This window comes from Parathielavia appendiculata (assembly GCF_033297405.1).
Source record: "Parathielavia appendiculata strain CBS 731.68 unplaced genomic scaffold N657scaffold_22, whole genome shotgun sequence".
Taxonomy (NCBI): domain Eukaryota; kingdom Fungi; phylum Ascomycota; class Sordariomycetes; order Sordariales; family Chaetomiaceae; genus Parathielavia; species Parathielavia appendiculata.
In genome coordinates, this window is record NW_026944241.1 from 166,994 (window position 1) to 178,310 (window position 11,317).

At 54.9% G+C, this 11,317-nt stretch overlaps 4 protein-coding genes across 4 annotated transcripts; 3 read left to right on the forward strand and 1 right to left on the reverse strand.

Moving 5' to 3' along the window:
• Positions 1–1,609: 1,609 nt before the first annotated feature.
• On the reverse strand, positions 1,610–4,030 carry N657DRAFT_603916 (TPR-like protein; the record flags this gene model as incomplete). Its single annotated transcript, XM_062790158.1, has 4 exons — positions 3,916–4,030; positions 3,231–3,865; positions 2,876–3,131; positions 1,610–2,724 (listed from the first exon to the last, which is right to left on the reverse strand). Exons 1-4 carry the CDS (start codon positions 4,013–4,015, stop codon positions 1,610–1,612), a joined length of 2,106 nt encoding a protein of 701 aa, XP_062643614.1. The 5' UTR covers positions 4,016–4,030.
• N657DRAFT_674661 (uncharacterized protein) lies at positions 4,022–5,592 on the forward strand. Its single transcript, XM_062795768.1, has 2 exons — positions 4,022–4,663; positions 4,714–5,592. Exons 1-2 carry the CDS (start codon positions 4,236–4,238, stop codon positions 5,102–5,104), a joined length of 819 nt encoding a protein of 272 aa, XP_062643615.1. The 5' UTR covers positions 4,022–4,235; the 3' UTR covers positions 5,105–5,592.
• Positions 5,593–5,997: 405 nt separating this feature from the next.
• On the forward strand, positions 5,998–6,233 carry N657DRAFT_532497 (uncharacterized protein; the record flags this gene model as incomplete). The annotated part of the gene is made up of 2 exons (XM_062787740.1): positions 5,998–6,087; positions 6,111–6,233. Coding segments are annotated over 2 exons (213 nt in total), but the record flags the coding sequence as incomplete, so codon positions are not given.
• A 2,374-nt stretch (positions 6,234–8,607) lies between these two features.
• Positions 8,608–10,676, forward strand: N657DRAFT_693470 (HET-domain-containing protein; the record flags this gene model as incomplete). Its single annotated transcript, XM_062797221.1, has 2 exons — positions 8,608–9,120; positions 9,189–10,676. Coding segments are annotated over exons 1-2 (1,698 nt in total), but the record flags the coding sequence as incomplete, so codon positions are not given.
• Between the last annotated feature and the right edge of the window lie 641 nt (positions 10,677–11,317).

The following is an 11,317-nucleotide window of genomic DNA, read 5'->3' on the forward strand; positions in this document are numbered from 1 at the left end:
AAGAGCGCAGAGATGATGGCAGATGGCCTAACGAAGGCACTTGCTCAGGAGCAGTTTGTCAGATTCAGGGAGCAGATAGGCCTGGTCGACGTGAGCGAGAGGCTCGCAGAGCGCAGGGAAAGGGAAGAGAAAGAGGACTTGGAAGCAGAGGGATAGAAGCAGTGGAGGGCATTCGAAGTGGTTATTCCAGCCTCCCCAGCGCAGACATCGCGCTGGCTCGGCTGAGGGGGTGTGTTGGATTTGGCAGGTGGTCAGAGAGGGCAGTTCAGGGGTGACCAATGGCTTGGCACCAGGATTCTCAGGATCAGGAACAGGCAGGGAACTTCTGAAAGAACACAGACAGGAACATCGATCATCAATTGTGTGGTTGCCCATCCTTTTGGTACCCAACCACTACGGTGCGGCACATTCGTGGCTGTTGGCTTTCCAACAGGTTGAGAGAGCTCTATGAGCACAGCATTGTCTTGTTGAAAGACAAATTCGCAGCCGTGAGACTCCCAGAACTGCTGTACAAGTGGAAGTATAAGTTGTTGATATTTCTCGGCATTTATACCCCCGTATCCCTTCTCCTAGAAGAACCCGGGTCCCTTATACCGCCCAGCGAAGCAGCCCCAAGCCCATTCATTCTTGGCCTATTTCCTTATGTAACGGTCCCAGGAGTATATTGCAACTAGCTGGTGACGACTCTACGAGTTTGTCTCGAATGGAGAGAGAAGAAGAAAAAGAGTGAAACACTATGCAAGATACCTGCCGTCTTATCCTCCACATCCTTGGCCTGTGCGCCGATATCGAACAAGATAGAAGTCCACCGAATCTCGATTCTTGGCCGAGAGTTTGCCGAGGCCTTTACGGGCCAAGCCCGTTACACCTTACTTCTCTGCTCTCTTTTCTGCGGATGCTCGTGGGTTAGTAGTATCAAAGGTAAGCCGGCTTGAAGGCCATTTTCCAAGTGTTCAACGTCCTATCCTCGGCAGTTGAAGCGTGCTTACTCGGCGAGTCGCGAGGTGGCTGGGGTTGGTCGGTAATGATGGTGGGTCAGGATGTGTCCGTCGTCTGGATGACTTGCACCTAGACAGCCTGTGGCGATGGCAAACCGTATAGTCGCCCGCACCGCTTGCATGTTCGGGGACCAGTTCTTGTCATCCGAGGGCGACTTTCCTCCTAAGTAGAAGGAGAGCTTGCCCCTGTGACAGCTGTACATTGGAGCATCTCCGTACGATGTTCGTCCCATTGCTTGCATTTAAAGTGGTCCACTGTCTCTCTCGCTTTCCCGCACGCGCACTGGTCTGATGGTGCTGCTTCGATGCGATGCAGGTAGCGTTGAGCTTCGCTATGCCTGTCCTGAGGTAGAGACCGATAACAGGGTCCAGATCTTTTACGTAGAAAAATTGTCCGCACAGGCCAATTCTCAGGCTGGTTGTTGCTTACACAGTGCGCAGCAACGCATCTTTGTAAATCGACCAGTAGGCTACGAACTAGCTGCAGCCGCGACATCGCGGCACAAAACCCGCTAGCCGTTTTCGGCGCCAACAGACCTGAGCAAGCAGTCAAGGATGGAAATCACATCTGCATCAGTGGTGACAAACATCTTTCCGGAAACGGAGAACATCTAGCTGCGCCACTTGGCTACGATGGCTGAGGACGATCGCGTGTCTCGATGGTCTGGGCCAAGGACTCGCTGCTGAGCCTTGGCACAGGCCTCCATCAATGCTAATGCATCTGTGTCTCGGCCTTGATCTTTCCAAATAAACGCCAAGTTGGCCATGCTCGTCAGCGTGTCTGGGTGGTCGGCCCCGAGCTTGGCCTTAAAAGTCTCCATCACCGGCACAAAGAGCGTCTCGGCATCCTCCCACCGGCCCTGCTTCAAGAATGTTGACGCCAAGTTGGCCATGCTCCTCAGTGTGTCCGGATGGTCGACTCCGAGCTTGATCTTGCTCGCCTCCAGCACTTGCACCTCCAACTTCTCGGCCTCCTCCCACCGGTACTGTTTCCCGTATATAGTCGCCAGGTTGGCCATACTCTTCAACGTGTCTAGGTGGTCGACCCCTAGCTTGATCCGGCTCGCCTCCAGTACCTGTTCTAGCAGCTTTTTGGCCTCCTCCAACCTGTCCTGATACAAAAACGTTGCCGCCAAGTCGCCCATGATACCCAGTGTACACGGGTGGTCGACCCCAAACTCGGTCTTGAAAGTCTCCATCACCTGCACAAAACGCTTCTCGGCCTCCTCCCACCGGCCTTGGGCGTTAAGGACTCTCGCAAACATCGACATGCATGATAGAGTCGCTAAACTCTCTTTTCCCAGCATCTTCCCACAAGCCTCCTCCGCCTTGCGTAGCATCGGCTCTGCTATATCGTATCTCCCTTGTGACCACGCATACCATCCGCCGTTATACAAAAGCTCCGCCCATGTTTCAATCATCTCTCCACTCGGCCGGTAACCAAGGACTACTTGGACGTGTGCGAAGAGACCCCGACACGTCGCCCAGTTCTCGTACTCCCCTGTTGGGAATGACGCTGCCATCCGTTCGATGTATTGCTGCTTGAACGTCTCCTGCTGCCCAAATGCTTCTAGCCACCTCCTCGTCGATAGCTGTACGAGCCCGTGCATCTCAAACTCGTCTCCTGCTTCGTCCACGGCGATAAGACAGTAGTCCCTTAGCATCGCAATATCGTCTTCGAATCCGCCGTCTATATCGTTATCTGTGCCATCATCTATGTAACTGTCTGTGGCACTACAGTCGTCGTTCGAAACCCCGTCACCGGCCTTGTCGAAACCTTTTGCTTGCATCGCCTCTTTGGCGTTTCTAGAAGGTCTTAGAACCCATATATTATTCCTACACCGCTGTGCCCTTGGGCTTGCCGGACCTTCAACAACTTGCTATACAGGAAAACCGCGCCCTCGTGGGCCGGGTGAAAAACCCATATCGACTTAGAACCCATATAGGAATACCTTGTCGGTCAAAAAAGCTCATAAGCGATAAGAGATCCGCCGCAGACCGCCGCTTGGACCGAACATGCTTGAAGGATATCTGCCATGTCGTAAGAATCGCGTTTGACGCACCTCCGTCCCGCCGTAGGTCCCCAGCATCGTGCTCTAAAAGCCTGCTCCTTTTACGCTCACCCTCCCGGAGCTCAGCAAGGTACTTCTCCGGTGAGCTTAGCGGCGCCCTCGCCTGTATATAGGCGGCGGCCTGGCTGATGGCCAGCGGAACAAGGTCGAGCGCCTGTACGAGATCGGCCGCCACATCTGTATCCGGGAACAATCCCAGCTTCTTCTCTAGGAGCGTGAGGGCGTCAATCTGCGCCATCGGTCCAACTTCGATCATGTTGTGTCGGCGCCCGGTCAGCCTGAAAGCCAGGTCTTTATCGCGTGTTGTGATCATAACTGATCCGTTTTGGCTCTGTGGTAGGTACGTTGCAAATGGTCGGTCGTTGCATATATCGTCGCCCGTCGGGCCGTAGAGTACACCGGCGTCGTCAGCACTGTCGAGGACCAAGATCCATCTACCGTTCCGCTCATTGCAAAGCCAGCCGTACACCAGCTGCCGGATGTTGGCCTTGGGTTGGTTCCGGCCGGGCAACTTGACGGCGTCGGCAATCGTCCTGAAGCCCTCTTCGACGCGCGCCTGCGTACCCGCATGGACCCAGAACACCCACGTGTCAGGCTGCCCCGCGGCAATCCGGTGAGCATATTCGATGGCCAGTTGTGATTTGCCGACACCACCAAGGCCTACGAGAGCCACGCGGGCGGCCGGCTCGGAACATCGCTGGTCGATCTGGTCGAGAATGTCTCCACGGTTGACAAAATCGGGATCGCGGGAGAAGGGGATAATCGCAAAGGGGGCGGGCGGTGATTCGGGTCGTTCTGACGACGTCAGCGGGGTCGACCATACCGGGGGACGGCCCTATCTTTACCTGGCGGCAGGTGGAATTCCGTGTTGATTGACCCATAATTCGGCCCCACCTGGAAACCCTGGTTCCTGGGTCCGAAAGACGTGGACACCATTTGTGCCATTGTTGGCGATCCCTCATGAACAACAGTGGATTTCACCATGTGCTCCAACAGTTTCAGCGCAGGCCATGGGCGGCTTCCGAAGGCCTGGATGAAGCGGCCCAACGGTTGCGGCCCAATTGCACGTGATCACATGGCTCAGCCGCAAGAAACTCAGACCGCAATCGACAGTCTAGGAGACGACGAACGCCTATAGCCCTCCCCAATTGTTGAAACGTTCACGATGGACCCGTTGAGCATTACAGCTGCGATCGTGGGCATTACTGCTCCGACAGTACACTGTATACGCCTTCTCTCGGAGGACATCCAGAAGATCGTCGACGCGCCCGAAACCCTCAAGTCACTCAGGAATGATCTGCTCTCCGTGGACCAGGCCCTTGCTTCACTTCACACTGTATCCGATGAGCAATGGAGATCCCTTGGTGAGACTGTGGTCAGCCAGTCGAAAGCTGCGACTGCCTCATGCGCAGAGTCATGCGACAGGTTCAGGACCGCCCTCAGTCGCTGGACCCGGCACAGCGAGGATGGGAAGCTCTCTTTGCGGGATCGCACAATGGTTGGCTTCTTCAAACAGGGCTACGTAAAGTCCATGTCGGAGCAGCTCCACCACTGCAAGATCACTCTCAGTTCAGTCGTCTGCATCGCGACCTTGTGAGTCTGACCCCTCAAATTCGTCATAGCCAGGCACTAACTGTAGATAGACATAGCTCCCTTCAACAGACGCAAATAACCAAAGAGGTGATGACGAAGATATCACGGAAGGAGGCCGAAATCGCAAAGTCCATTACAGCGACAGACAAGCAGCTGGCTGAGGCAAATGCCAAGCTCGGAGCACTTTGCCTCGCTAAACAAGCGCAGGACGAGACGGAAGCCGACCGAGCTAGTGCGATCAGCCAGGTAGCTGTCGAGCAGACTGTTTTAAGGGAATCGCGCACATTGCTCGACGAACTACTCTCAGGTATCCATACCGCAGCTGCGAATGCCCGGAAAGACCAGGCTCAGGTGGTCAACAACTTTGGAAGCCAGAATGGAGGCATGCAGATCGGAGTCCTCAATGGGACGATGAGTGGCATTACATTTGGGAAGAAATAGCTGATGCCAGTGTCTTCTGCTAGCGTCTCTGGGCCCGGATGACTCTCCGATGATCAGCGGGCCGGCCTCTGCCCACAACCTTAATGTCTATCTCGTGGCTTTGCTAGTCGTCGGTGCGGACGAAGCGACATAAAATCGCAGTTAAATCGTTAGTCGTGCCGGACGGCTGGTAAAGTGTGGCGGCTACTGATCGAGGCTTTGGGTTGGGGACGGATGTCGTGGAAGAGAAGTTCAGAACGGTCGCGGGAATGGTGTAACCGCCATATCGTGGTACCGTGACCTCTGTATTCCCGGTCGGAGTAAGAATAGCAGTTACTAAAGCGTCAGGAATGTATGGCAAATTGGGAGACCAGAACACCGTGATGGGCGATGAAGTTCGAATGTGGGGTCGAGCAGCTGAGTCCAGGGCGGCTATTCTTCGGCTAAAACGTCGATCTGACGCAGCCGTCTCTGGCCAGCTTCAGTCTCGTCGGCACAAGGATTCGCATGTGTGCCGCCTCAAGAGTTACGCTATAGTAGACCTGGATATTGATGTTAGCCAGTGGTATAACGAGGATGATCTCGATTACCTGACCCCTGATGCGGGTGTGTTTGACAACCGCGGCACGAGCCCGGCCTACCCGAGTCAGCCACAGAGACCCAGGCCCGGACTACCACTCCTCAAGTTGGTCGACTGGGACCCAAACCTGCCATACGACGAATCTCCGCCCACATGCATCCATTACTCTATTGAGTGGAAGCTGTTGTTGAAGAAAGGAAGACTCTCAAAGCTTACAAATGATACGGAAGAGAACCTTGTGCTAGCGGCTGGTGCGTTTTGGGACCAGACTTTGAAGTCGATGCTACAGCAGCTTTTGACGAAAAAGACGCCGCGATATAAGTGCTACGAACCAGACGAGACGAACGTTGTTGTATCCGTCACCGACCGCTCCGAACGAGACCTAACAAAGCGTTTCGACGAACTAGACATCGATTGGGGAGTCGTGGAGATTGGGGAGTCGTAAAGGAACAGCTGATGGCCTGGAGTCATCTTCTCTGTGAGGGGAAGAGACTGAGGGTCGACATCTCGTTCGTTTGCAAGGAGGCAACTCCACCGGCTGCTGTAAGGACGCGACAGAGCACGAGGTGAGGAGGGGTTACGGCTTTGCAACTTGCCGAAAGGGCCGAACTCCTTGATGAACAGGAAGCCTCAGGCATGACCACTGTCTTGAAGGAAGTCTACAGCCTTATGCGGTGCACCGGGCCTCCATGCCAAGGACCTTGATTCAGCAGCTAAAGCGGGATCCGCTGGTTAAGGCTGTGCGGTGTTAGTGGAGTTCCTTAACTGTGACTGATTCAGTCTTTGTCTTTGCTCGTCGTCCACATCCAATCTCCCCGTCGCCATTGCGTATTTGATGGTTGCCCGGACTGCTTTCATGTCTGGCGACCACTCCTTTGGGTCGGATGCCGCTTTCCCTCCCAGGTAGAACGAGAGGCTCCCTCGTCTTGCCACTGTGCACTGCAGCATGTCTTCCCTCAGTGCTGCCCATCTCACGCATCGCAACAGAAAATGTTCCACTGTTTCCCTCGCTCGGCCGCAGGGACAAAGGTCGGACTCGACTGCTCCAATCCTGCTCAGAAAGCCGTTCAGCCTCGCCATTCCGGTTCGGAGTTGTGCCAAGATACAGGCCTCTCTTCGCTTCAGCTGATCATAGAGATCGTGAGTGTGCTTGCCAGGTAGTGCTGTTGGAACCTGCAGGGCGACGACCGCTGAGATATGCGCTGGAAGAAGCTATTCCCAGTCAAAGCAATGGATTGAATTTTTAAGGTGGTCAAAGTGATTGATTGACCATGCTGTTGATGGGCATGGGAGAGGACTAAGTATGTAAGGAAGAGGGGTTGCGGTGCTGGCACCAATCAACCACCGAGGTCCGTTGAATGCAGCCATCAAGGCGGCTTCGTTCCGACAAGTGCCACGTCCATAGCCTTTGAGAACTTGCCCACGCCTTCAGGAAGAGCTCTCCCCTGTCGTTGTTTGGCCAATGCCAGGCTGATTTGCGGTGGACTTGGCCTGGGCCATTTGGATGTTGGGTGTACTTCCTTGCCTTGTGGCCCTTTGCGCTGCCACCTTGGCCTCCGATCCCAACGCGAAGTTGGCTTCCGCTGGTATCTACAGGAAGTCGACTGAGTTCCCTCTTTGTTGATGTAGTCTAACCAACTTATATATCTGCCGTATAATGCCTTGGCCGGACTGTACCGTGGTCGTCTGATTGCTGCTAGCGCCCACTGGCTCCTGGTGATGATGGTGATGTTTCTGTGGCAGACGCTGGCCGGTAAATTCTCCAAGGCCATTGAGATGGCCGCTAGCCCTGCTGTGTAGGGGTTGTGTTCCTCCCTCCTCCCAAGAGTCACAGCATAGCTTGTTACAGGCTCGCTGGTCCTGTTGAAGAGAGTGTCTCGAGCGATGCCGCCCATACCGACAATATCTTTCTTCACCGACGAGCTGGTTGCAACCACGATGCCCGTAGCTTTGCTGGCCATCTCGGCCGCCTTCCCTCGATCGGTTTCGAGCGTCGGCTGCAGGTGAGGTTCCCAGGGTGTAACGGTGTATTCCTGGATTTTCTCCATTTGGTCGACTTTTACTCCTTCCACCGCACAGGCAATCTTCTGAAGTGGTGAGACGAATTGCACTGTTGTTCGGATCTTCCTTGAGGCGAGAGGATCAGTCTCGGGCAGTGTGTGGATGTTGATCCATAGCCTGGCTGCCGCCCGGGCATGTCGTTCTCGTATAGGGAGAATGCTCGCTTCGACTTCTGCCACGGCCGCTGCCACGGTTCGGCAGGCTCCCGTGATGGCCAGGGCCCCGATCTTCTGCGCCCTGTTCAGCCAGCTCAGTGCCCTCTCCCCGCAGGCATGCATCCAGACGCTGGCAGCGTAGTCCATAACAGGGGCCACTGTCGCCACAAACGGTTGTCTTGCAATTTGCGGGGAAAGCATCTTCAGCCTCCTCAGGGCCAGGGCGGCCGTGAGACCCTTGGCTGCCGTCCTGGCAAGTGTTGCTTGTGGCGGAGTTCGCAGTCCATGATGACCCCCAGAATCTTCGCACTTTCCTTTGGTTTGACCGCGTCCCCTTTGACTATGAACGGCGTTTCTGAAGATCTCGTGAAGTGTACAATGGCTGTCTTTTCGCCCTCGAACTGGGCGCCGCTTCGTCTTTCCCAATCCAGGGCACTGTCTATGATGGCCTGGATGCCTGCGCGGTTCGCCTCTGCTGTTGGGCCGACAACCCAGGCTGTGTTGTCGTCCACAAAAGCGATTGAGCCTCCGTTCGCGTTGATTTTGTGCGACGCGGCGCCATGGCTGAGCATAGAACTGCTCGCAGCTTGGTTCGCCACGTGCCGACAAGAATGTTGCACCAATCGCAGCTTGCGGAAAAACAGAATTCACGTGAGGGATCTGAGCTTGCTGCCTGAGATCTCGAGAGGCTTGAGGCTCTGTGTGACACTGCATGCATGACCATGATGGGCGGCCTCAGCGCCCAAGCTAAGATAGGTACAGTACCTGAAGGTCCGTGAGGCAGCCTCGAGCAGTCAGCAGATTGAACCTACTCACGCCCAGCAGCGAAAACTACCTACCTACCTTACCTAATGAACGCAATGTCGGCTCTATGTGACGTCTGTCTTCGAATGTTTCGCGCCGGCACTAGCCCCCATGGTATGGCACGCGTAGAACTAGCCACAGAGACGTCTCCATCGAGCTACTTCGTCTCCGAATCATTCACTCACCACCTCTCGCCTCAAAGTTTGCAAGCCTCGGAGGAGGGAGGATGTTACGTATGCATACTGCTTCTCAAGTTTTTATTGTCCGAGGCGGATGCGGATGGCACAGCACTTCAGGCGCGTGTTGTCAACGCAACTTTCACACACTACACGTTTGTGTGCACGGCCGACGGCGAGAACCGATACTACGCTCCTTTTTACATGTCCCTTATGTGCTTCGGCAGCTGTGGAATGCGATTACGGCGCTCCGCGTTTCAGGTATGAGGACCTGGTTGAACTGACAGACAGGTCGGGAACTACTCGCTAACAGCCATATTCATGACCAGAATGGGCGGGCTCGCTGGAACTCAAGGAACCCGCCGGCCACACCCTCTCGAAAAAGGGCTGGATACAAGTGACGGAATGGATTTCGGAATGCAACAAATCCCATGCAAGATGTGCCGCAGCCAAAAACTCGCCCCGCTGGTACCCGACACGCCTGATCGATCTTGGATCACGGGTCTCGCCGAACCTACATCTCATCGAAACCAGTCGAACCACTCCACTAGGCGCATATGGAACTCTCAGCTACTGCTGGGGCACGGCCGCCACCGTGAAGCTGACTTGCAATACGCTGGGGGAGTTTCTCGCTCGTTTGCCCGTATCGACGCTCCCAAAAACATTCCAGGACGCGATAAGTGTTGCGAGACGGCTTGGCCTCCGCTATCTCTGGATTGACTCGCTCTGCATTATCCAGGACTCCCCCGGGGACTGGCTCGCGGAATCATCAGCCATGGGCCAGGTCTACCAAAACGGGCTGTTCAACATTGCTGCAACCGCGTCGTCGGATAGCACCGGAGGGCTCTTCTTTGACCGAGATCCCCGGAGTGTGCGGCCCGCCATTGTCGCGACAAACTGGAGTGATTGCCCTTCGTCGACGTACGTGGTGGCCAATCGGGACACGTGGGTAGACGGGGTTTCCAACGCTGTGCTCAACACGCGAGGCTGGGTCTTGCAGGAACGCTGTCTGTCTCCCAGGATCATCCATTTTGGCTCCGATCAGCTGTACTGGGAGTGTCTCGAGCTGCAGGCCTGCGAGGCCTTCCCAACAGGTTTGCCGGCTACTATGCGTCGCAATAGGCTGGAGCTCCCAAAGGAGGGCAAGAATATCAATATCCTTGACGAAGAGTTTCCACCGAAGTGGCAGCAATCCCCCCTTCCAAAGTTCGATGGCTATCGCGCCTGGAAGCGGCTTATCGAGACATACTCCCGCACCCAGCTGAGCCATGCCACGGACAAGCTGAATGCCATTTCGGCGCTGGCAAAAGGCGCTCGCCTTACTCTGCAGGACGAATACCTAGCTGGTTTATGGAGACAATCCTTGGGATGGGAGCTTGCCTGGACTGCCACTAAACAAACCAGTCATACCAGATCAAGTGCGTATCGTCCTCCCACATGGTCATGGGCGTCTATCGACGGAGAGATACGCTACACCGACTACGGAGACGACGAATCTCTTCTGGTCAACATCCTTGAAGCTGAAATCACGCCGGCAGGTCTAGATACCACCGGTGCCGTCAGTGGTGGCTTTGTTCGCCCGAGAGGTTTCTTGTACCCCATCTTGCTCGCTCGAACTGGTTTTTGCGGTGAATTCAGCTCTTTTCTTATCGGTGGGCTGGAGAGGTGGGTAGATGTCAACTTTTACCTGGACATCGACATACCCGCCTTCCTCGCCAGCGGTGTACTGGAAGACTGTTACATTCTGCCCCACCACTCCGAAACGTATCAAGGCCCAGATAGCTATCAGATGACGGCGTTGTTACTCAGATATGACCGTACGTCCGGTACATATACGCGACACGGGATCGTTGAGCTGTTCAGATAACTTGGACCGTGCAGCGAAGTGCACTGCGAGTGCACTCTCAACGTTCAAGATCTGGAGCGAGCCTGGCTGAGGTGCGGTCCCAGCATTTCATGTGAAGCGTTCAGCGTGGATCATGGCGCCACGATTACCCTGGTTTGAAAGCTCGGTTGTGTAAGGTGTCGGAGCATTGTTGAGATGAACAAGCTAGGTTTTCCAAACTAGCTGACTACCTGTAGATCAACCAAATGATTTATTTGGCCCTGACCTCATACAGCTTGGCGTGCCTTCTTCCACGCATCAAACTGTCATGGCGGAAAGTCTGCTTCAGGTCCGCCATAGCCGGGATATCAACAGGAAGCGCCGCCTGAAGTCCACAAAGCCCGCACAAGCCGTTCTTGCGGAACTACTCTCGTCCATAGGCCCATTAAGATGTCGAGAAGGGTAAAGATAGAGAGTAAAAGGCGAAGGGGTTTGCCTAGACATTACAGGCCAGATTTCCTTCACCCTTGGACAGGCAACGAAATAAGCCAATAACATTATTATTCCCACACCGCTGTGCCCTAGGGCGTGCCGGACCTTCAACAACTTACTATACAGGAAAACCGCGCCCTC

Excerpts from the sequence above, each read along its gene's own strand:
- N657DRAFT_674661 (XM_062795768.1), top strand. The coding sequence starts at position 4,236 with ATGGACCCGTTGAGCATTACAGCTGCGATCGTGGGCATTACTGCTCCG. Across the intron at positions 4,664-4,713 it reads GTCGTCTGCATCGCGACCTT|ACATAGCTCCCTTCAACAGA; the intron begins GTGAGTCTGACC and ends AACTGTAGATAG.